At 42.2% G+C, this 24720-nt stretch overlaps 1 protein-coding gene across 1 annotated transcript in view; it reads right to left on the bottom strand.

Annotated features, from left to right (window-relative positions):
* PARD3B (par-3 family cell polarity regulator beta) overlaps positions 1 to 24720 on the bottom strand; it is a 1041103-nt gene that overhangs the window by 50554 nt on the left and 965829 nt on the right. Inside the window, exon 22 of the mRNA XM_067740882.1 lies at positions 24153 to 24232. Within this exon, the coding sequence (XP_067596983.1) occupies positions 24153 to 24232 (80 nt within the window). The remainder of the gene's footprint in view (positions 1 to 24152; positions 24233 to 24720) is intronic.

Below are 24720 nucleotides of genomic sequence, written 5' to 3' on the forward strand. Positions count from 1 at the left end.
AGCAAAACAGTGCTCAGGGATTCTGTTTTAAACCTGAGGAGTTTTGCAGTTTTGTGCATCTCAGTTTCCTTTTAGTATGTGCTTTTCAAATCTCACTACGTGATTCATGGGATGACTTCTAGTTCTCTATGTGACATCTCATCATCCTTCTAGGAACTGGAACTGTCACAACACTGCCTTTCCATGAAAACTTGCACCCCATCCTTCATCATCTACCAAGGACAATGGCACCTCCATCCACACAGTTGTCCCAGGCCTGCACTCCAGAGTTACGTCTGTCACCACCCTTTCCTTCAATGACCACATCTAATCAGCCATCAAGTCCCATCAATTCCCCTCCTTAAAAGCACATGCCTTACACCACTGATGAACATAGATGCAAAAATCCTCAACAAAATATTGGCAAACAGAATCCAAGAGCACATTAAAAGGATCGTACACCATGATCAAGTGGGGTTTATCCCAGGAATGCAAGGATTCTTCAATATATGCAAATCAGTCAATGTGATACACCACATTCACAAATTGAAGAATAAAAACCATATGACCATCTCAATAGATGCAGAAAAAGCTTTTGACAAAATTCAACAACAATTTATGATAAAAACCTTCCAGAAAATAGGGATAGAGGGAACTTACTTCAACATAATAAAGGCCATATATGACAAACCCACAGCCAATATTGTCCTCAATGGTGAAAAACTGAAGTTGTTTCCACTAAGATCAGGAACAAGACAAGGTTGTCCACTCTTACCACTGTTATTCAACATTGTTTTGGAAGTTTTAGCCACAGCAATCACAGAAGAAAAAGAAATAAAAGGAGTCCAAATCAGAAGAGATGTAAAGCTGTCAATGTTGGCAGATGACGTGATGCTATACACAGAGAATCCTAAAGATGCTACCAGAAAACTACTAGAGCTAATCAATGAATTTGGTAAAGTAGCAGGATACAAAATTAATGCACAGAAATCTCTTGCATTCCTATACACTAAGGATGAAAAATCTGAAAGAGAAATTAAGGAAACACTCGCATTCACCACTGCAACAAAAAGAATAAAATACCTAGGAATAAACCTATCTAAGGAGACAAAAGACCTGAATGCAGAAAACTATAAGACACTGATGAAAAAAATTAAAGATGATACAAACAGATGGAGAGATACACCATGTTCTCGGATTGGAAGAATCAACAGGTAGAGAGATACACCATGTTCTCGGATTGGAAGAATTAACATTATGAAAGTGACTATACTACCCAAAGAAATCTACAGATTCAATGTAATCCCTGTCAAACTACCACTGGCATTTTTCACAGAACTAGCACAAAAAATTCCACAATTTGTATGGAAACACAAAAGACCCCGAATAGCCAAAGCAATCTTGAGAAAGAAAAATGGAGCTGGAGGAATCTGGCTCCTGGACTTCAGACTATACTACAAAGCTACAGTAGTCAAAACAATATGGTACTGGCACAAAAACAGAAATATAGATCAATGGAACAGGATAGAAGGCCCAGAGATAAACCCACACACATATGGTCACCTTATCTTTGATAAAGGGTCAAGACTGTACAATGGAGAAAAGACAGCCTCTTCAATAAGTGGTGCTGGGAAAACTGGACAGCTCCATGTAAAAGAATGAAATTAGAACACTCCTTAACACCATACACAAAAATAAACTCAAAATGCATTAAAGACCTAAATGTAAGGCCAGACACTATCAAACTCTTAGAGGAAAACAGGCAGAACACTCTATGACATACATCACAGCAAGATCCTTTTTGACTCACCTCCTAGAGAAATGGAAATAAAAACAAAAATATACAAATGGGACCTAATGAAACTTAAAAGCTTTTGCACAGCAAAGGAAACCATAAACAAGACGAAAGGACAACCCTCAGAATGGGAGAAAACATTTGCAAATGAAACAACTGACAAAGGGTTAATCTCCAGAATTTACAAGCAGCTCATGCAGCTCAATATCAAAAAAACAAACAACCCAATCCAAAAATGGGCAGAAGACCTAAATAGACATTTCTCCAAAGAAGATATACAGATTGCCAACAAACAAATGAAAGAATGCTCAACATCATTAATCATTAGAGAAATGCAAAGCAAAACTACAATGAGGTATCACCTCACACTGGTCAGAATGGCCATCATCAAAAAATCTACAAAAAATAAATGCTGGAGAGGGTATGGAGAAAAGGGAACCTTCTTGCACTGTTGGTGGGAATGTAAACTGATACAGCCACTATGGAGAACAGTATGGAGGTTCCTTAAAAAACTAAAAATAGCACTACTATATGACCCAGCAATCCCACTACTGGGCATATACCCTGAGAAAACCATAATTCAAGAAGAGTCATGTAGGGGCTTCCCTGGTGGCACAGTGGTTGAGAGTCCGCCTGCCGATGCAGGGGACACGGGTTTGTGCCCCGGTCCAGGAAGATCCCACATGCTGCGGAGTAGCTAGGCCCGTGAGCCATGGCCGCTGAGCCTGCGCATCCGGAGCCTATGCTCCACAACGAGAGAGGCCAAAACAGTGAGAGGCCCGCGTACCGCAAAAAATAAATAAATAAATAAAAATAAATAAATAAATAAATAAATAAATAAATAAAAAAGAGTCATGTACCACAGTGTTCACTGCAGCTCTATTTACAATAGCCCAGATAGGGAAGCAACCTAAGCGTCCATTGACTGATGAATGAATAAAGAAGATGTGGCACATATATATAATGGAATATTACTCAGCCATAGAAAGAAATGAAATTGAGTTATTTGTTGTGAGGTGGATGGACCTAGAGTCTGTCATACAGAGTGAAGTAAGTCAGAAAGAGAAAAACAAATACCGTACGCTAACACATATATATGGAATCTAAGAAAAAAAAAAGGTTATGAAGAACCTAGGGGCAGGACAGGAATAAAGATGCAGATCTACTAGAGAATGGACTTGAGGACACAGGGAGCAGGAAGGGTCAGCTGGGACAAAGTTAGAGAGTGGCATGGACATATATACACTACCAAATGTAAAATAGATAGCCAGTGGGAAGCAGCCGCATAGCACAGGGAGATCAGCTCGGTGCTTTGTGACCACCTAGAGGGGTGGAATAGGGAGGGTGGGAGGGAGGGAGATGCAAGAGGGAAGAGATATGGGGATATATGTATATGTATAGCGGATTCACTTTGTTATACAGCAGAAACTAACACACCATTGTAAAGCAATTATACTCCAATAAAGTTGTTAAAAAAAAAAAAAAGCACATGCCTTTCTTCACTTACTGGCATTCCCCACTGTTACAACCTCACTTCAGGCCCTCAGCATTTCTTATAAGGATTATATCAACAGCTTCCTTTTGTCTTTCCTTATTTTAGTCTTGTTCCTCCAATTTACCCTCCACGAAATTATCAAGGAGCTTTCTCTACAATGCAAATCTGATTAAACCGTTCCCTTGTTTAAAAGCCTTCAATGGCCTGAGGGCTTCTGGGTAGACTCAAACTTCTTCACCTGTTGTACAAGGTGCTTCATCACTGCATATCTTGCCACTTCCTTACTTTAAATTCAATGTATGCAAATAAAATTCTAGCACTTAATATACTCTATTGCAGTCTCTATTTATTGGTCTCTTTTCCACTCCCTACCCAAGCCACCAGAGACTAGACAGTAAAGCCCTGGAGACAAGGACTCTGTTTCACTGAAGAGCATTTCCTCATGCCTAGCTCAGTGCCAGCTACACAGCACTGTCCAACTAAAAGCTTACTAAGGATGAGTGAATGAACGGACCGATCAATGAAGTGTCAACTCTTTCTACCATCACGATCTCTTCCAAATGTAGAACACTAGCTTAAATATCCCTCAACAACTCAACTTCTCCAATTTCCTATGCTCATCTCAGCTGTCACGTTAACACAAACCATACATTGACTTTCTTCACTGGATTCTGTCTTGTCTCCATCTTTTCTTTGCTCAGCTTCAGCCAGATTCCCTACAACGTTCCTCCTACATATATAGTACACTAAATCGAACTCTAATCTTCTTAAAGAGTTAATGTGCCTCCCTAAATGACTAATTTACTACTAGAGAGTGACTTAGGCACTTGCGAGAATCTGGCTCATTATTTAATAGCCAATAAGGCCAGCTGTTTCATTTCAAGAAATTAATGGTCTTTAAAACCTTTCCATATTGTACCAACTGCTCTTCTCGATGGAGAGCCAAGTGACTTTTATTAGTAAGGTTGATAAAATCCAAACCCTGTTAGTCCTGCTCTAGCTTTCTTCGTAATACCAATAGAGTCTTATGGGACATCTGGTTATCTCTGCTTTACTCTCCCTGTTGATTCTTTGAGAGATTTTCTTTGCCGGATTTTCTTTGGCTGCTCCCTCGGAGACCAGGAAAGGTGGTCTGACAGCTGCACTCCCTGGCCTGATGGCTTGACCCCCGGCCTTCTTGACTTCTTAAGGAATGCCTTTCAGCATTAAGCCTAATTTGGCTGAGACAGTGAGCAGCCTGTTACTTTCGGGTTAGCTCATTCCATCTTTAGCCACCTGAAATTACTCATATGTAAAAAAAAAATATTCACATTCAGAGGATGTTTTATGTAACCATCTTTCTCTTATTAATATCCTACCATTATGCAAGGTCAAGGAAAGTCTACATTAGGCCACAAATCCACATTATGAGACAAAGATTCAGCAGCCCTGAAATTTTTAGCCCTTGATCAGTATTTTATTTGAGGACATTCGGCTTTTAAGAATGAATAAAATGTATTTGCCATCTACCAGCAGCTAATGCCTCTATTCTTTTCAAGTGTAAACTGTTGCCAGTGGCACATGACCAATTATATCACAATATCCTACCTACATTAAATGGATTATTTATCTAAATTATATACAGCAGGGGTTGCTATAGTTTAATGTTAATATTTTACTTTCTTTGGGTTTCCTGCAGTTTTATACAGCTATAATTTATAGCGGGATCACCATAGTACTTTTTGTTCCAAAGAAGATTGCTGTCTGCACATTCCCATGAGTGGCTTCCTCTCCCTCTCTACTTCCTGGGGCCGAGAACAGAATGTTATTTTTCAAAAGCTGGGAAGAGAGTAGAATGTGTAAATCCTTTTTAGGTAGCACTGGTGGGCACACAAGTGTGGCCTTAGAAACTTAAGCAGGACCTGTATTTCATGTTGCTGGTGGGCGTGATGGGAGGAGGGGAATGGGGACACATAGTCAAGAGTTCAATGCCATTCAACCTGCTTTCTGGGATTTATAGGCTGGGAAGGTTTTGTTCTTTCTGAAAGCAGACAAAAAGGCAGGGTCCAAAACAGAGATATAGGCACACATTATACGATGTGAGGTTGAAAGGTAGACCCAAATAAGTCTTTTTTTGTTTTGTTTTGTTTTTGCTAAAACTATTATATTCACTCTGATACTAAGGATAGTCTTCAACACAGTAAGCTAGTATTTGGGTATTTTTTTCTCATAAATTTTACAAATGAAATATTCTCTCTGAACGCATTATCTATCATTTCACTGAAAGAAAAATGCTAGCCGCATGGGAACCATAATGTGAAGAATTTTTTTTAATGACCTTTTTAAGACGAGTTTAAATTCCTCTAGTTTAGTGGGTCCTAAACTTACTGAGTCACAGAACTCTCCCATTCACCCCTTCCCTCAGAAATACATACAGAAGTTTATTCATAAAAACCTTGACATGTAACCTTAGGGAGTTTGAAGGTCCCCTGAAGCCAATTAGTGGACAGTTTTGATATGCCAGACCAAGACGCCAGATTAAGAACCCCTCCTCGCACAGTTTCTTTGGGGTTAGCCAAATTGACACATATACTATCTCAATACAAGTCTCCTCCTACTAAAACTGCATCTTTTTCTCATAGAAATTAAAAGAGCAACTTCCAGTAATATCAATACTGCCTTTGAGGAGCACACATAGAGTTCTTATCGAGCAGATCTGAGGACCACAGGAATGCATGTTCCAAGAGGTTCCTATACCTTGCTCACACTGCAGAGGGTCATGGCAGCTGGCAGAGGGTCAAGGAGAGGAGTACATATTTTACAAGAGGAAGTGCACCTTAAGAAAGAAGCCCTCTGGTGGCGCAGTGGTTGAGAGTCCGCCTGCCGATGCAGGGGCCCCGGTCCGGGAGTATCCCACATGCCGCCGAGCGGCTGGGCCGGTGAGCCATGGCCGCTGAGCCTGTGCGTCCAGAGCCTGTGCTCCGCAGCGGGAGGGGCCGCGACAGTGAGAGGCCCGCGGACCAAAAAAAAAAAAAAAAAAGAAGCCCATTTGGGTGATCCCGACTACTCCCAGGACACTAAAGACCTGGTGTTGTACCATGTTCCAAGGGTCCTGGTCAGAATGCTTCAGGACACGTGTGGATCTTAATACAGGGCCTAACTGCAGTGAGAGCAGGATATAAAATGACTGTTAATGTGTGTCAATAAACTGCACAGATATCTTCCACCGTGTTTGTACAAAGCCATTTAGCATGGGTGTCTAGACTGCCATGTACTTTTTATGATTATAACAACATCATAGTTGAAATTGCTTGAAACGACATTATGAAAGTACATTACTGCTTATGATGACACATGTTCAAAACTTTCCTGCAGTAGAATACATGAAAAAATAGATCATAAAGAACTAGAAGAAAATATGGGCAAATATTTATCTGATCTGACGATGGGAGACAACTTTTTAAATATATCAGTAAAAGCAAAGAAGAAATCATAAACCAAAAGACTGAAGATTTAACTTATAAAATTATAAATTCCTATTTACTGTACATATAATTTAAATTAAAGTTAACATATGACAAAGTGTTAATGTCCTTAATATGTGAAGAGTTCTAGTAAATCAAGCAGAAAAAGACAAACCTAGACAGAAATGATAGCAAACAGATAAGCTACCACAGACTAAAAAAAATCCACGCAAATTTCAACAAATATGAGAAAAATTCAACTTCCCTAAGAGTAAAGGAATCACAAGTTAGAACAGCTTGTGATCATAATTATTACTTTTTAATCTATTAAATTGACAGTTTAAAAAATATTTTGTATTCCATGTTGGCGAGGGTGTATGTTGATACAACCTTTTCAGCGATCAGTCTGGAAGTATATATCAAGAACTTTAAAAATATTCACTCTTTGACCTAGTAACTACACCTTAGGAATTTATCCTGAAGCCTGCTTGACTTATGACATATACCTTTTGTTCTCAGGAAGATGAGCTTAAGCACGTTAATTGAACTGGATGTGATTGATCACTTTTGTAGGCTTCACGACACAACACTGGTATCTTATTTATTTATTTATATTTGCGGTACGCGGGCCTCTCACTGCCGTGGCCTCTCCCATTGCGGAGCACAGGCTCTGGACGCGCAGGCTCAGCGGCCATGGCTCACGGGCCCAGCTGCTCCATGGCATGTGGGATCTTCCCGGACCGGGGCACGAACCCGTGTCCTCTGCATCGGCAGGCAGACTCTCAACCACTGCACCACTAGGGAAGCCCAACAGTGGTATCTTAACATAAAGTCTAAGGCTAAATAAGGTGAGACTGTGGAGCCTACAGGTGCAACATGACCAAAGATATATGATTAGTCCCTGCATCTGGCCACGGTCCTGTTATTCTTAAATGGAGCAAAGGTGGCATGTTGAAATCCATGCAGAACTTGACCTGGTGTGTGTTTACAGCCATGATCACAAGTAAAGTCACTGCAGACACTCAAAGTCCCATTTCATTACTGGGCATGCTTGATTTAGGCACCTTACGACCAAATTTCCATTTTCCTGAGGCTTTCCATAATCCCGGGGGTATTCCCAGAGGTGCTGCTCTATTTTAGTGAGGTTCTGAGCACGGGCTCGAAAGAAAATGAACTTGTCAAAGACTTTACCTCATTTTGATGAATTGCATATTTGAGTGAAGAGAAACCAGAAATACATTCTTCTGGGATTACGCTCTTGGGCTGCCCTGTCGATGCTATCGTTATTCACTGTGTTCCATATGAGACGTGACCAATTCGCAGAACACTTCCTCCAAAAATAAAATGAAGGCATCAAGGCAGTCTGGGGCTACTTAATAATTACATGTTTTTCTCTCATGAAAGGCAACCAGGACTGATCCACTTGGACTCTGGGACTGGATGCGGCTTGGAGCAGTGCTGCCCTGCCCTGCGCAGAGCTCCTCAGCACTGAGGACCCATTACAGGACTTACTCCAAGGACTTGTGCTTGGAGGCTTGAGGCGTGCTCTTACCAGTGCCCTGGACCTGCAGAGGAGTTTTCTCCTTCAGCAGCAACCCTCAGCCAATGACACACAGGACTTGAACGATAAATACCGCAGCATCCTGGTTCCTCATGAGGGACAAGGTGTGAGCGCATTTCATGCTATTTCCAGAGGGCCCTGCATAGCTGATCCCTGCCTGCTGCCCGCAGCAGTACGCTGCTTATTAATGCGCTTGGTACCTGCTTTCTTCCCTTCGTTTCCTCACTCCCCTTCCAGGACTTCCCGGGGTTGCTTCCCAAATAAAATCACTTGCTCCAAAATCTTTGTCTCTGGGTCTGCTTTGGGGGGAAAACCCAGCATAAGACTCCAGAATGAGTGCATTTTTTACTTTTGAGTTTGTACTAGAAAATCATGAGAACTTCTACCGTTCCTTGTTAGCACTGTCATTGCTACTGCAACAATAGTATGAAGAACTCCCTATACCTTTTTTTTCGGATCCACCAATTCTTTACATTTTGCCCCACTTACTTTGTCATTTATTCTCTTTTCTTCCATTAGGTTCCCTTCCCCTCTGTACCCCCTTTTTCTCTCCACAGGTATGCATACACATATATACACATTATTATACACATATACATATTATTATTTCCTGAACCATTTGAGAGTGAACTGGAGACTTGTGCCTTTTTACCCGTAAATATTTCAGTCATATTTCTGAAGAACAAGGATATTCTATTTTATAAGCACAGCACGGTTACCAAAACGATTTCCACTGCTCCTTCTTCCTTTCATGATTATGCTTTATGGGGTCAGAGCTATGCTTAGTCACAGGATGCCAGATGGCATTAAGTCACCATTTCTTCCTACTTGAGAAAAATATCATTTTCAGAATGAAATTACACAGACAGTGATAGACAGCCTCTGCTGTCTACAGAGCAATAAAGACAAGTCACAACCGTGAATTAGAGCCCAGGCCCGTGCAATCTGTACTGTCCCCCTGCCTCTGTCTGTACTTTCTGAGTTTGAGACTCTAGTTCATTACATCATCACTGCTGATATACCCTGGGGTCCTCTGTTCAGTGTTGATGGATACACTTTAGTCTAACATCCTGGATGAGCCACTGTAGTTCCCATCCATGTTGAGCCATCTCTACTTTACATTTCAGGGTCTCCTTCTGGAAGCTTGAAAGGCACCTCAGATCCAGCACCTCCCAATTCATACTCATGATCTTCCCCCCCAAACCTAGACCTCTCCCAGCATTTCCTCTCTGGGGGAAGGGTACCCTCACCCACGCTATTGTGTGTGGATTCACTCATGACACCTGGCTTTACTTCCCCTCCACACCTCCACGTGTAACCAACCCATCACCAGCCACCCACCATCTTCTTCCGTCTCCACTAGCATCAGTACCACAATCTCTTGCCTGAGCAGCAATGACCTTTGACCTGGTTAGCCTTCACTCCAGCCTCCCTTCAATCTATTCTCCACCGATTTGAAACACAAGTCTGACCATGTCATTCTCCTGCTAAAACTCATAATGGTTTCTAATTACTGTTTGAATAAATCTAAACGTCCTTAACAACCACCCACGGTCTGACTTCTCTTGCTTTTCTCCCGCAGTCGCTGTTCCAGCCTCGTGGGTTTCCTTCAGTCTCTCTGTTCACCATGTTCTCTCCTACCCAAGGCCTCTGCATGTGTTTTTCATCTGTCTGGAATATTTCTTATTTCTCCTCTCTAAACTCCTTCAGATCGTAGCTCAAAGCTCACTCCCTCCCTTCATTTGGTCCAAGTTCTCATTATATTTTCTTGAATCACTTATCTCTCCTTTTTCATAATGGGCAGAGCTGCCAAGTTTTTATGATTTCTTTGTGACTGTACAATTACTATCTCCTCCACTGAATTAAAAGCTCCATGGTACAGGGACTGTGTCCTACAGCACTTATATCTTCAAGGCCTACAGAGTATATTGCACTTAGTAGGTAGCCAGTAAATAGTTGTTGAATGAAGGAATAAGGAAGGGTAGGTGACCTTCCTAGCTCATCTGTTTAGGCTAATACAGTTGCACAGTTAGCTCTGAACAGTTCAGAACTGATCTGTGTTTTTTTTAAAAAATCAGATACGAAAAGAGTCACCAGAAAAAGGACAAATTGAAGAATTCAAATTGTCGACAAGGTAGAAACATAAGTGACTTGTCTATAACCAACCCACAGAAGGCAGACATCACATTATCTTGGCCACGTTACATGCAGCACATCAGGAAATTACTCATATAAAACATTGGCTAGAAGCTCTGTCTTATACATGGACCTGATTTTGAAGCTGGAAAAAAACTGTAAAAGGGTATTGCACAGTCCAGACCATGTAGCATAAATTGTCAAAGCACCAGCATATCAGTGGAAAGTGACCAAGCATAAACTCCAATCCCGGTTTTGTAGGACTGTTTCCAGGAGAAAAACTTCATCGTGGCAAACTCCTTCTCAAAATAGCTCAGTGGGCTCATTTTCTGTCTTAAACCTCTGCTGCAACAATTTCAACTCTTTCCAGTACCTTGCAAAACCCAGGCTGTCACACACTCTTATTTCTGGAAATGGGTCTGCATCTGCCTCAGATACATGCAAGCAATTAGTGGGCAGAAACCTTATCTGAGCAGCCGCCACCACCCTGTCTTCGTTTTCAAGCAATGGTCAAGTTCAAAGGCTACTAATGATGCCCCAGAACATATTGTTGGTGGCGAGTAGCCACTGAGAATTGCCAGGCTCCTACCTAGTTAACACGTGATGCTGTCTTCAACTCGTAAGCGTCAGTTCTGCTGACTGTCGAGTGGTACAACCTTCTGTTGGGATAAGCCCCAATCGCTTCAATCTAGGCTTAATTAAAGACTTGGAATATAAGGAAGAACACATAATGAATGCTGCTCTTTTTGTACCAACCATTCCCACATTTATACCACAAATGTTTGCCTTTGCTAGAAATAATGGAGCTGGACCAAGGTGTTTCCCAGCATTCTGACTGAGGTCATGGGGCCTGTGTCACATAAAATCCAGGGCACAGATGGGCTTCTGTGGCACCCCCATGGCAATCACCTGCCAAAGCTCTCTTCTTGGGACTTGAAGCAGCAGAGTCAATAGAAGCCATCCCTCCATGGTTATCTGGCATTTGCATCTCACCATGTCCCCTGAGGATCTGTGGGAAAGAAGCAACAATACTTTCCTGGCTATAAAAATTGCTGAAGTGGAACCAGCTAGTGTCTCTTTTTAAACACTAGCATGACAAAGAGACAGTCTTTAAAAAAGAGCACGGTTTAAAAGATATTTCAGCTGGAAGGAGGTGGGTGTTTATTATGCTAAAGGGGAACTCTGCGGTTCACGGATGCTGTTCTTAGTCATTTTGAAGCCTATTAGGGGTTGGTTCATTTTCATGTCCCACAGTTACATACTGTGGTGATTCAGGGTGGGGTCAGCACAGCGAGGGTGGCCTTAGTAGAGGATGATCACTGAATGCTTCTCTCCTGCCTGTTTACAGCCAGCCTAGCACAAGACAACTTGATTCATGGAGATCCTATAGGTTTCAGAGGTAGAAAGAGCTGCACTGAATCCAAAATCTGCTACATATTCTGTGTGCAACTCTGGCCATACCACTTTGCACCTCTGAGCCTCAGTTTCTTCATCCATAAAATAGGGATAATACTATTTATTTCAGGATTGTTACAAGAAATAAATGAACTCAAACATTTAAAGTGCCCACTAGAATTCTTGAAGCATAATGAATACTTAAGAAATATTGGTTCCACCCCATGCCCCGTCACAAGTGTTTCTGTGGAAGGGCAGTGCAGAGTGCACTCTGGGGGCTGGGGACCTGGTCTACGCACTTGGGGTTTGTAGCCATTGTGCACGCACAACCCTAGGCTGAGCTGTTTACATCCTTATTTACGTTCCCAAAAGGAACAGAATTATTGTTGTAAGGAAAATGTGGCCATCTTGTTTTTACTTAGGGAAAACTTATCACAGTGATATAAGAATGAAAATGATATGCTTTGAAAGTATTTTTCTCTCATAAATTCCCTATTATTTGTCTCATTGTATTTTATTATGATTTTTTTTTTTTTACCCTTGAAGGGTTCAACATTTTTCATTTTTTAGAGCCCTAAAAGACAATGAACATGCGTGAATTTTTAATGTGACCTTAGATATCTTCCTTCCCATGAACTCATGTTGCTCATGAAAAAAGATGAGGTACTCCAACCTCTCCCTAACTTGTCCGTGTTAGAGGTGTGGTAAAGCAAAGTAAAAAAGACCTTGGAAACCAGAAAGAACTGAGTTTGAATTCTGATTCCATTCTGATTCTGCCACTTCAAGGATGGATTTTTTAAATTTAAAAAAATGAGCATCTTAACGACTACATGGATGGCGAGGATAAAATGCAACCATGCATGTAAAATACACAGCACGTGGTAGGCACTCGGTATATTTTATGACACTCCCCTTACTTCCTTTGCCTTAACTGCTCTTAGTTTGATTTTCTTTTCAAATACAATTGGCTAGTTTAGGAATAAACATGACATCTTGGAAACAATTTAGGTGCAGAATTTGGTACATAAAAATGGAAACTAAATGCATGTGCTCATGCATTTGGGAGGCACTCTTTTAAAAACATCTTTATTGGAGTATAATTGCTTTACAATGGTGTGTTAGTTTCTGCTGTATAACAAAGTGAATCAGCTATACATAAACATATATCCCCATATCTCCTCCCTCTTGCATCTCCCTCCCACCCTCCCTATCCCACCCCTCTAGGTGGTCACAAAGCACCGAGCTGATCTCCCTGTGCTATGTGGCTGCTTCCCACTAGCTATCTATTTTACGTTTGGTAGTGTATACATGTCCATGCCAGTCTCTCACTTCGTCCCAGCTTACCCTTCCCCCTCCCCGTGTCCTCAAGTCCATTCTCTACGTCTGCATCTTTATTCCTGTCCTGCCCCTAGGTTCTTCAGAACCCTTTTTTTTTTTAAGATTCCATATATGTGTGTTAGCATATGGTATTTGTTTTTCTCTTTCTGACAGACTCTAGGTCCATCCACCTCACTACAAATAACTCAATTTCGTTTCTTTTTATGGCTGAGTAATATTCCATTGTATATATGTGCCACATCTTGGTTATCCGTTCATCTGTTGATGGACACTTAGGTTGCTTCCATGTCCTGGCTATTGAAAATAGAGCTGCAATGAACATTTTGGTACATGACTCTTTTTGAATTATGGTTTTCTCAGGATATATGCCCAGTAGTGGGATTGCTGGGTCCTATGGTAGTTCTATTTTTAGTTTTGTAAGGAACCTCCACACTGTTCTCCATAGTGGCTGTATCAATTTACATTCCCACCAACAGTGCAAGAGGGTTCCCTCTTCTCCACACCCTCTCCAGCATTTATTGTTTGTAGATTTTTTGATGATGGCCATTCTGACCAGTGTGAGGTGATACCTCATTGTAATTTTGATTTGCATTTCTCTAATGATTAGTGATGTTGAGCATCCTTTCATGTGCTTGTTGGCAATCTGTATATCTTCTTTGGAGAAATGTCTATTTAGGTCTTCTGCCCATTTTTGGATTGGGTTGTTTGTTTTTTTGACATTGAGCTGCATGAGCTGCTTGTATATTTTGGAGATTAATCCTTTGTCAGTTGCTTCATTTGAAAATATTTTCTCCCATTCTGAGGGTTGTCTTTTTGTCTTGTTTGCAGTTTCCTTTGCTTTGCAAAAGCTTTTAAGTTTCATTAGGTCCCACCTGTTTATTTTTGTTTTTATTTCCATTTCTCTAGGAGGTGGGTCAAAGAGGATCTTGCTGTGATTTACGTCATAGAGTGTTCTGCCTATGTTTTCCTCTAAGAGTTTGACAGTGTCTGGCCTTACATTTAGGTCTTTAATCCATTTTGAGTTTATTTTTGTGTGTGGTGTTAGGGAGTGTTCTAATTTCATTCTTTTACATGTAGATATCCAGTTTTCCCAGCACCACTTATTGAAGAGGCTGGCCATTCTCCCCTGTATATTCTTGGGGATGCACTCATTTTTTATCCAAGATCCCTGCATGTTTTGGTGATGTCATGTCACTTCAAATAATCATAAAACACAGGCCTCACAAATACATACGAACCAGATATTACAACGAATTAATATACTTGGTTTATTCAGAGTGTCTATGCCTGCAGTAGGTTGACGCCAGGACAAAACCTGTATACAGCAAACCCAGGAACTTGGGCCAAGAGACAGTAGCAAATAGCTGGAGAGATTTAGAAGATGGGGAGGCGGGTGCAGAGGGAGAGCAGTACATCGTGCATAACAGCTCGGCGCAGTCAGGAAACTCACCACAGTAATTCCAGTGCGCGGAACTTTTGGGGGCAGATGGTAGAATGACCATACAATTGGCAAATATCAAGAATGACCAGAGAATATAAGAAATCAGAGATAAAAAAACACTCTAAGTAGCTTCCTATGCACAAAATAACCTTCTTTTCTTTCCTTTTCGCTGGAGAATTGAGAAATCAATGTTAAAACTTTAAAATATATGTGCAGGAGGGAAAACACAGATGTCAGCTTACCAATCTTAACATGTTTCAAGTTCAAGGTAATGCCAGATTTAGCACTCTATTTGAAATAGCAAGCACATCTTCTTCTTCTAAAAAGAGTGCTTAACAAATATGTAACAGTTTAGGAATTTCTACGGAAAATGAGGGAAAAGTAAAAATCTATGGAATTTAATACATGTGGTCCACCAAGATTCATTTAAAACATGCAAATAAAAACTACAATGAGGTACGATCTCACACCAGTCAGAATGGCCATCATTAAAAAGTCTACAAATAACAAATACTGGAGAGGGTGTGGAGAAAAGGGAACCCTCCTACACTGTTGGTGGAAACGCAAGTTGGTGCAGCCACTGTGGAAAACAGTGTGGAGGTTTCTTAAAAAACTAAAAATAGAATTACCACATAATCCAGCAATCCCACTCCTAAGCATATTTCCAGACAAAACTCTAATTCAAAAAGATACATGTACTCCTATGTTCATAACAGCACTATTCACAATAGCCAAGACATGGAAGCAACCTAAATACCCATCGACAGATGAATGGATAAAGAAGATATCATATGTATACACTATGAAATACTACTCAGCCATAAAAAAGAACGAAATAATGCCATTTGTAGCAACATGGATGCAACTAGAGATTGTTATACGAAGTGAAGTAAGTCAGAAAGAAAAAGACAAATACCGTATGATATCACTTATATGTGGAATATAAATATTGCCACAAATGAACCTATTTACAAAACAGAAACAGACTCACAGGCATAGAGAACAGACTTGTGGTTGCCAAGGGGGAGTGGTGGTGGGGGAGGGATGGACTGGGAACTCGGGGTTAGTAGATGCAAACTATTACATATAGAATGGATAAACAACAATGTCCTACCGTATAGCACAGGGAACTATACTCAGTACCCTGGGATAAACCATAACGGAAAAGAATATAAAAAAGAATGTATATATGTATATAACTGAGTTACTTTGCTGTACGGCAGAAATTAACCCAACATCGTAATTCAACCATACTTCAATAAAAAAAGATTCATTTAAAACAATTCTGGGGACATCAGTACTGTAATGGGTCCGAACTTGTTTTAAATCACTAACATTCTAGCTAAACTCATAATGGAGGCCTTCGACTGAATAATTAATATCAAATATTCCAACTGGCATCAAGGATATATTGGCTATGAGGAAATGATAAAAAGTTTGATTAAAATGGACTTTTATCTGAGGAACTAAGTGACATAAAAATGATATGGCAGTAGCATTAACCCCCTGATCTCAGCTGTTTGGCATCTTAAGGCGGTATTACATGCTAGGGCTTTTTGCATTTTTCAGGAAGTTTGAGTTGACATCTTGAGAGACATCTTAATCTCACAAAGAATTAAATTGCTGCTAATTCATCATTTTGTCCTCTGCATTAAGAGTGAGGTGGTGGAAGGGCCAGTCACATAGGCAGCTCACTCTACAGGGCAGGGGTAGTAGAGACTCGATTTTCAGGGACCGAGGAGAAAGGATGAGAAATCTGAATCTGGTGGGTGAAAAGAGCTCCATTGATTTTCAAAAGCATTAAACTCTGTCACATGCAGATGTGGGAGATGCGCTAAAGACAAGTTCCTCAGCCCATCTCAGCTGGCCTGCAAAGTCAGAGCAGCAGTCACAGACAGGGATGCTGAGAGGTAGCTTTTCACTGCAAGAAAGGGCTGTTCCGATAAAGTTGTGCCACAAGGAAGGTGTTGGGGAGAGCGGTCTTGATTTGTCGGATCTAGATGAAATGCGACAGGGCTCCATCTAGAGACTTGCTGAGAGAAAGTACTAGCTGTAATGGCCTCAAACCCTGGATGAACATTCGACCAGCTGCCAGGGCTGTGACGAGCAGTACATATATTTTCATGAAACATCTTATTTGACAAACTGGCCTTGTGGCAGAGAGAAGTACTCGATTAGGCAGTATGGAGGCTTTGTCAACTTCTACAGATCCACATGGCCAAACCTCCACCCGCACCGGACAGACGCTCACACATACATACACCTGCTGACTGCTCACGTTTTCACTGAACTCATTGAATCACGACCTCCGTTAGCTTCAGCAACGACCCGGACTGTGCCATTGGTGGAGATCTCTGCAGAACTTGAATGTCACTGCCAACTGCTTAGCAAGGGCTAGAAAACAAGGCAACGTCGGCAAAGGAAAATTCAATAGCTGCGAGCAGAGCAGAAGCTAACTGGAGATGAGAACGAGAAATCAGAGAGGGAGAGTGTCCTTAAGCAGTGAGGTAAACGACTCTGTGGATAATGTAACCTAGTAGGCGCTGAGCATGTTGCAGGCTTCAAAGTTAGCCGTGCACTTGTGATTGGAGTCTTCCTGGGGCTGGGCAATGGCACAGACAGACGAGAAACCCGAAACCCACAAAGTGAGCTAACGGAAACATTAAAGCGGAAGTATGCTCTTACAGCGTGTTCTTCTGACCTGGACACGGTCCTAACCAGCACCAAAACACTGGGAACACACTTAGAAAGCGAGTTTACTCTGGGTTCCTAGGAAGCAAGCATAAGCTGTTAGCTCCTTCTAGAGTTGCTCTTTCTGCCCAAAATCAGCTCTAGTATGTTGCTTCTCATTACACAGCCACGCTCTAGCTGCTTGAGCTGTTCAGAGAGACGTTTCTTCCCCGTCAAGTAACTCATGGAATACGGGCGAGAGCATCATCAGGACCAGAAGCCACACCTGGCCCGAGCAGGCCTCTGTCCTGCATCAGCCTCGGGAAAGCGAGTCTCTCTCCCCGGGAGGGCTAATGCAGATTTCCACCAGAAAATTTATCGCCATCCTTTTTCTTCTGGATAGATACTAATTTTAATCTCAAAGAACCAAAGTACCAATTTGCAGATACTGCTTTTTCAACTCTCAGGAGTGTTCTAACAAAACAGGATTCCCTTCTTGGTAGGCAAAGTCTATTGCTTAATGTTCATCTAGCAATTACACATTAAACTGTTCATATTTCAAGGGAAGGACCCCAGGGAATGGGAAAAGAATTGATTTTATGACAGCATGGCAGAAACAGTTGAAAGGCATTACCAAGCCTGTCTGTTAGTAATGTTCTGTGTTGTATACAAAGATGAATAAAATACGGTCCCTTGTCCTCGAAGGCACTTACACTTTAGTGAGAATGATAAACAGGTGAGCAAATAAGACAAGGGCATGGAATAATCGCAGAGTGGGGATGTGACTCTGAGCTGGATGACCTGAGCCCCAGAAGTTAATTGTACAAACTTGCAGCCAGACTGCCTGGGTTCAAATCCCAACTCTGCCACTTCCAGCTGTTGAACTTGGACAATTTCACTTGATCTCTCTCTGCCTGTGTCCTCGCCTATGAAATGAGGATAATAATAGGGTTGGTACTGAGTCATAGGACTGTTGTGAGCATTAAGTCAGTCAGTGGATACAAAGCATTTAGAAGAGTGCCTGGTACATGGTAAGCGCTCAACAGGAGATAACTATTTGGAAGTCTGGGCTTTACTGATTCCAGGGAAAAGGGACATTCTCATGGGAAAATCAATACTCTTCCTGGAAAATAGTGCCCTAAAGTAAATGGTCAAAAAATCTTGGGAGGAATTTTTTCCTACAACTTACTTATATAAAAACAAATCTATTCTCATCTTTGTACCCACATATTAAAAACTTACTGTATACATGGTCCTATGTTAGGTCCTGTTGATAGGTGTAAAAAACGATGGATATAAAACAATATCCTTTCTTCCAAGGGATCTATAATCCAATAGTGGTGGAAAGTGGCAGCAAAGAATCAATATCTAATTCAAGGTGTTTTCAGTGGCACTGGTAAAGTGCTAAATCAATGTTACGGACGTTGAAAGAAGGAAGAACTAAAGAAAGGTGGCAGAGGGCTTGGGTTGTGGCATGGGGGCTTTGAGGTCTCTTGGAGGTAGGAGGATGGGTATTAAGCAGCAACTGTAACTGGAGTCACAATAAGAGTGAGATAGGAAGGTTCATTTTGGATTCATCATCGTAGTGATGAGAACTGAACCTATAAGAATAGAGGAGGCAGCTCAGAGAGAATCCACATAAAGGAAAGGGCTGGGGCTCCCCTGGTGGCGCAGTGGTTGAGAGTCCGCCTGCCGATGCAGGGGACACGGGTTCGTGCCCCGGTCTGGGAAGATGCCACATGCCGCGAGCGGCTGGGCCCGTGAGCCATGGCCGCTGAGCCTGCGCGTCCGGAGCCTGTGCTCCGCAACGGGAGAGGCCACAGCAGTGAGAGGCCCACGTACCACAAAAAAAAAAAGAAAAAAGAAAAAAAGAAAAGGGCTGGAAAGAATAGAGACATGTGTGTGTATAACTGAGGTGCTTTGCTGTGCACCTGAAACTAACACAACATTGTATATCAACTCTACTCCAGTAGAAAATAAAAATTAAAAAGAAAGAAAGAAAAGGACTGGAAGCAGAGTCCGCTGGAAGCATCAGTGACATGTTCAGAAGCCTGGGGCAAGAGGCAAGAGTTCAGTGGGTGGTGTGGAAATAGAGCCACTTTTTCCTAAAGCAGGAAAGTGGGAATTGGAGGAGGAAGGAGGGTTAAGGGAAGATCTTTGTTTTCTCGGATGGACTACAGCCAAGCTCAGGGGGTAGTCCTGCCACCTGAGCCCTGCTCGGCTATGAGTCACTACAGCTGCAGGCTCAGTCAGCACTGTCCAGTCCTGAGACAACAGGAGCATTTTCGCGATATCTCAGGACTTCCCCGCGCTGGTCCAGAGAGTGTTGCTCCCTCATCATATCTGTCCTAGGAGCACAAACATCATGTCCAGCCTTGCTGGTTAACTCACACTGGGTGGGTCTCCACCACCGGGGACACACTGGGTCTGCATCTAAGTCTTATTGGCCTCTTGCCTAGACCCGAGTTAGCTCCTATATCCCTGATATGAGCTCCCTATTCATAAGGATTGCTGTCTCCCAGCATGTCCACAGCACAGCTTATCATGCAGATCATTTCAGTTTGCTGTGCCCTCTTCCTTGATCATCCGGACTGCTGGTCCTTCCCTAAGCGTTGGCTAATCCTCCAGCCTCAGTTATGTCCCCAGCATATCTCCATGAGCTGCTGGTGCTTCCCTTCTCCGCGCTGAGGAATTCCCAGTGAACTGTGCAGCTGAGACTATGCATTCAGAGTAGTAGGCAGGGGGAGGAAAGCAATTGCCAAGGGCTTGAAGATGCAGCTGAGAGAGGGGTAGTTGACTGTGTAGGGTCCCCCAAGAAGCCAGTGAGAATGAGCTCTGCTGTATAGGTTTGACTCATAAAAGAAAGGAACATGTCATCCCCAGAGAGAAAATTAAAAAGAACTAACAATATAAAAGAATCCTTAAACTATGTCAGGCAGGCTCTTCACTAAGGGTTTTGCTTGTATCATTTGTATTTAATACTCATACAGGCGCTGTACAGAGTCCCTAATATAATCCCCAATTTGCAGATTAAAGAACTGAGCCTGGACCAGTTGGATCCTTGCCCAAGGTCACCCAGGTGAGAAGTGATGGATGGGGCTGTAATTATGGCCTGACTCCAAGTCCATGCCTTCATGTCTCCCCTTGGGAAGTGTGTGTTAGTGAAGACAGAGCAAGCCTGAATTGTAGGGAGAAGTTGAGGAACTAAGGTTGAATGTCTCACGGCTGTAAAGGAAAGGAAGTGAGATCATCTCTAGAGATTGGGCTTGGGGGGCTTAGTCATCTTTGCAGAACTTAACGGGAGCAGAAAAGGTTTGGAATGGCCACTGTGGGGATAGTCAAGGGAGTCGACAGCACGACTAAAAGGAATTCTGGACAGCAGCAGGGGCCCAGCTGGGGTTGGATAATGTGAATTTTGTAGAGGAACCAGTGAATGCTTTTATGAGTTTCTCCAGCAACCTTTCGGCACTCACGCATGTAGGACCACAGAAGAGATGCAGAGCCTTTTTGTTCCCTCCTCAGGACTCAACACTTGATTACAAGCCCGGAAGAGCAACCTCATGTGCTGATGCACTGAGCCACCTGCAGAGAAGGGATAATGGGATCCCATGGGGCCGGGGATGGGCCAGGTGGGAACGATGGAGGCTTCAGATGGGAGAGGAGAGAGTTCACTGCTGAACAGACGGACCTGGAGGAGGCCTGTAAAATCAGAATGGGGCCTGCGAGGATTGAAAGAGGCTGGGAGGCTGAAGTGAAAAAGAAGCTGTTTGCAAAAATACGCACGTTGTTGTTCACACATTAGAGCAGCCCTGGAAACAGCCACTTCTCTGCTCACCCAGGGCGAGTAATAATTTGTGTCAGGAAAGAATAAGGGGATGCTGATTTTGCTCTGTTTACTACCAGAGAGAAGTGGGGGCTGGAGAGGATGCTAAAACACTGGCCCTGGGAAAAGCCTGGCGCTTGCTAACGAGGCTGTAGTACAACCACGCTCTGCTTTCCAAAACAGCACCCTCAGGAGAAAAGAAATAAAGTCATTTTTCTTCAGAGGCAGAAGATTTAAAATTGCTTAACGATAACACTTAACATCGCTTAGCCCTTAGCCTTAGGCAACCTCATAAATAGCAAGTGCTGGGAATTATCTCTTTCCTGAACTGGCTAGGGTTCTGGCTTTATGTTGTCAGGTGTCATCCAGCCCAGCAGTAGGCTGCACGGCCCACTTTAAAATGACAGAGTTCCATGAAAGCATAGCAGGGTGTCCCTTGACCGGGGCTCCTCCCCAACTCCATGCACTGGGGGGCATTTTCTCTCCGTGTTGATGGCTCCAAATTTGGCATATAAATCAACACTGTTGAGTGTATCTTAAAACTCCTGTGATGCTCTCCACAAACAGCACAGGAACCAAATCAGTCAGTAGCATATTAAGTCCCCTATAAGGTTGGCCACTGACTTCCTGTAGATAGAATTATTCCGATTTTTAATTAAAAATTTAACTCCATAAATATTTTAAAGCTCCCCACCTCTGTGACTAAGAGGGGATCTGGTGCCTACAGAGATGTGTTCGCCTCACTCCCCTGACCAAAGGAGCAGTGGAGCTGGGGTGATTCAATTAAGTGGACAGTAAAATCTCTAGGGGCGGGAGAAGACTAGAAAACCAGGGTAAATGTCACCGGCACACAGAAGCCAGTAGCTTGTCCCCTGCCTCGGCATTCTGCATCCTGTTGGGTAAATATGGACCCACCCTCCATGGATCAGAGCATGTTGGTGGGGATACTTTGTATATCCCCCTTAGATAATTGAGATGGAAACGCAAGTTCAAGCCCCTGCGTTAAGAGACCAGTGCCAGGGACCTCTCATGCATTTGTCTGAGCCTTATTTATCGTCCATCACGACTCCTTCTTGCCAGGTAGCTAAAAAGGTGTGTTAGCACGTGCAGCTCATCACTTCTACCATTGTGTTACGTGTGTGAGTGCACTGTTCGTCAAAACTGTTCTCAGTCTAAGATGCTTCACTTTTGGCTACAGTTGTATTCTCGGGGCTGGCAGGATTTTGTCAATTCATATATTGCGATGATAGCTCCAGAGCCACAAACAGCATCAACGTATTGCCTCTGTCAAAACACTCCCTGCACAGTGTTTAATCCTAAAATAGATGTGTTTAGAGTCAGCCACGGCTGAGCATTTCAGGGCTTATTAATTAAAATAAATAGGAGTTGGAAATTCAGAGGACTTTATGTTAATCATTACTAACCTAAGCATTGGTTGCACTCTCACAAAAAGTAGTTTTGCTGCCTCCCGTCCTAGATGGCGGGTCCTTGTCTAGGTGTCTAGGGCCACGGCAACCCCAGTCTCCAGATTCTCAGGGCCTGATGCATCGTAGATGATCAGTAGATACTTGGGGAAGGAATGAATGAGCCAAATTTGTTGAATTTCTGTACTTATAAATGCTATTTCTGTGTTTTTGATTTGTACCAAAAAAAAAAAAAAATCCATTTCCGCAGTCTGAGTACAAGTTGGCCAGGAAGACATTAAACTGTTTCCAGTTTTCCTTTTTCTTCCTATCCTAAGAATACAGTACTTTCCATCTGCCTTAACCACAATTTCCATGCACTTCAATACTGAAAGCCAGAAATTTTATATTTAAAATGAATTTTGGAGACTACTTCTATTTTTTTAAATGAAAACAAAATACTAAGCCAGGGAAAAAAATAAGGAGAGGAAAGAAATCAAGGATGAGAAAAATAACTAGGAGACAACATATAAAAAGGGAAAATGCAGATAAAATATAGTTGTACAGGAGCTTTTAAAATATTGTATTTTGGGTATCCTGCCCAGGCAGTGTTCAGAATTGGTTCTCTGCTAGATTTGAGATTTTATTACTTTTGAAAATCAACATTACGATTTATAAGAGCAAATGGTCACTTGGGCTATGCCTGTTGTAATACTCGGGCTGTTCTTTTTGTCATTTCACACGCAGAAATATAGCCAACATGCAACTCAAAACGGTAACCCAGCTCTGAGTTAGCACTTTAACAATTCAGTATGATGATAGAAAAGATCTACTTAGGGTCCTCCCCACCACCCCCCCCTTTAAAAGCAGATATTCTGTAACATTTTAGTTTTCTGCCTGGCATTAACCTTTCTTTGTTTTTTGTTTTCAAACCCACAAATTCTCACACTCTCAACTCACTCAACTCCCACAGTCACTGCACTGTATGTCATCTTGGAAAGGTTTCCTCTTTGTCATGTGCCATTGATTACAGACTAAAATTATTCTTCATCTCACAGATAAGAGCACAAACCTTTGAGAATTGTATCTCATTTTCAGGGGTGTCTAGTTACAGCATAAGTGGATCCTGTTAGGCCAGAATCACCAAGCGAACTTTCCCACGCAGCTGTCTTTTCCCCACACTGTGTCGGTGCCTCTCAGCAATATTTGCTTATTGCCCAAAGAACACGGTCAGGTTCTAAATCAAGCAAAGAACCCCCTTCCAGGTTCATATTTCTCTCCTGCTTTTTAACACCCTGCTTTTTGACATGAAGCTCCAGGGTTAAGGCTGGCATGCCCTTCCTTGTGGGTAATTCCTAGGACAGAGGATTTACTATTTTATTGTCTCTAAGCTGGGTACAGGCTGTTCAATACCATGTTTATAGCAATGGCTTAGGATTTCCATTCAGAATCCAATATTCTTGCTGACATGTTCAATTGCCATGATATACTATTTTCTTCCCTTAAAAAATAACCCACAAGTGTTTCAATTATTAGCACAGTTGTGAAGATGGCACGAGGGCTGTGGCAGATGCAGTAAGGCAAAATTATAACATACTCCCCATTTCAGAGCCAGATTTCTATTTCATGTGTATTTTCTGAAGACTTTATGTGCGGGTGGGATGGTGATCTACCTGGGTAAGGAGGCGTACTGTCTCTCCATCCCCTCAAAGCGGAGGTTGTGTGCATTCCCATCTGGACCCTTTCCAGACACCTGTGGAGAGAAAAGTAATTAGAGATGAAGATCCATTATGCACCCTGGTTACTGTCAATGCATCTCAAAATTGTAATCACTGCACAAATGCTGCTGCTGCCTGCCAAAAATTAACCACGGGAAAGCAGGCAAGAACTCAGCATCGTTATAGGAATTGATGATCGAGTCACAAACATGGCATTTAACGACAAAGTCACTTCTTTCAAAAAAAGGGTCATTGTCAAACTGACTCCCTCCTGTCACCATGCCAGGGGTATTCTGTAGATTGTTAAGACCGCTTTTTTTTTCTTTCAAAATAGGCTTTAGTTTGCAGAACAGCTTTAGACTGGCAGGAAAATTGAGAAGATGGTACAGAGAGTTCCCATGTAGTCTGCACCCAGTTTCCCTATAACTAACATCTCATATTCCTATGGTATATTTCTTACAATTAATAAATCAATATTAATACAGTATTGTTAACTCAAGTTCATAGTTTATTCAGATTTTAT

The sequence above is a fragment of the Pseudorca crassidens genome, chromosome 6 (genome assembly GCF_039906515.1).
Source record: "Pseudorca crassidens isolate mPseCra1 chromosome 6, mPseCra1.hap1, whole genome shotgun sequence".
Lineage (NCBI taxonomy): Eukaryota > Metazoa > Chordata > Mammalia > Artiodactyla > Delphinidae > Pseudorca > Pseudorca crassidens.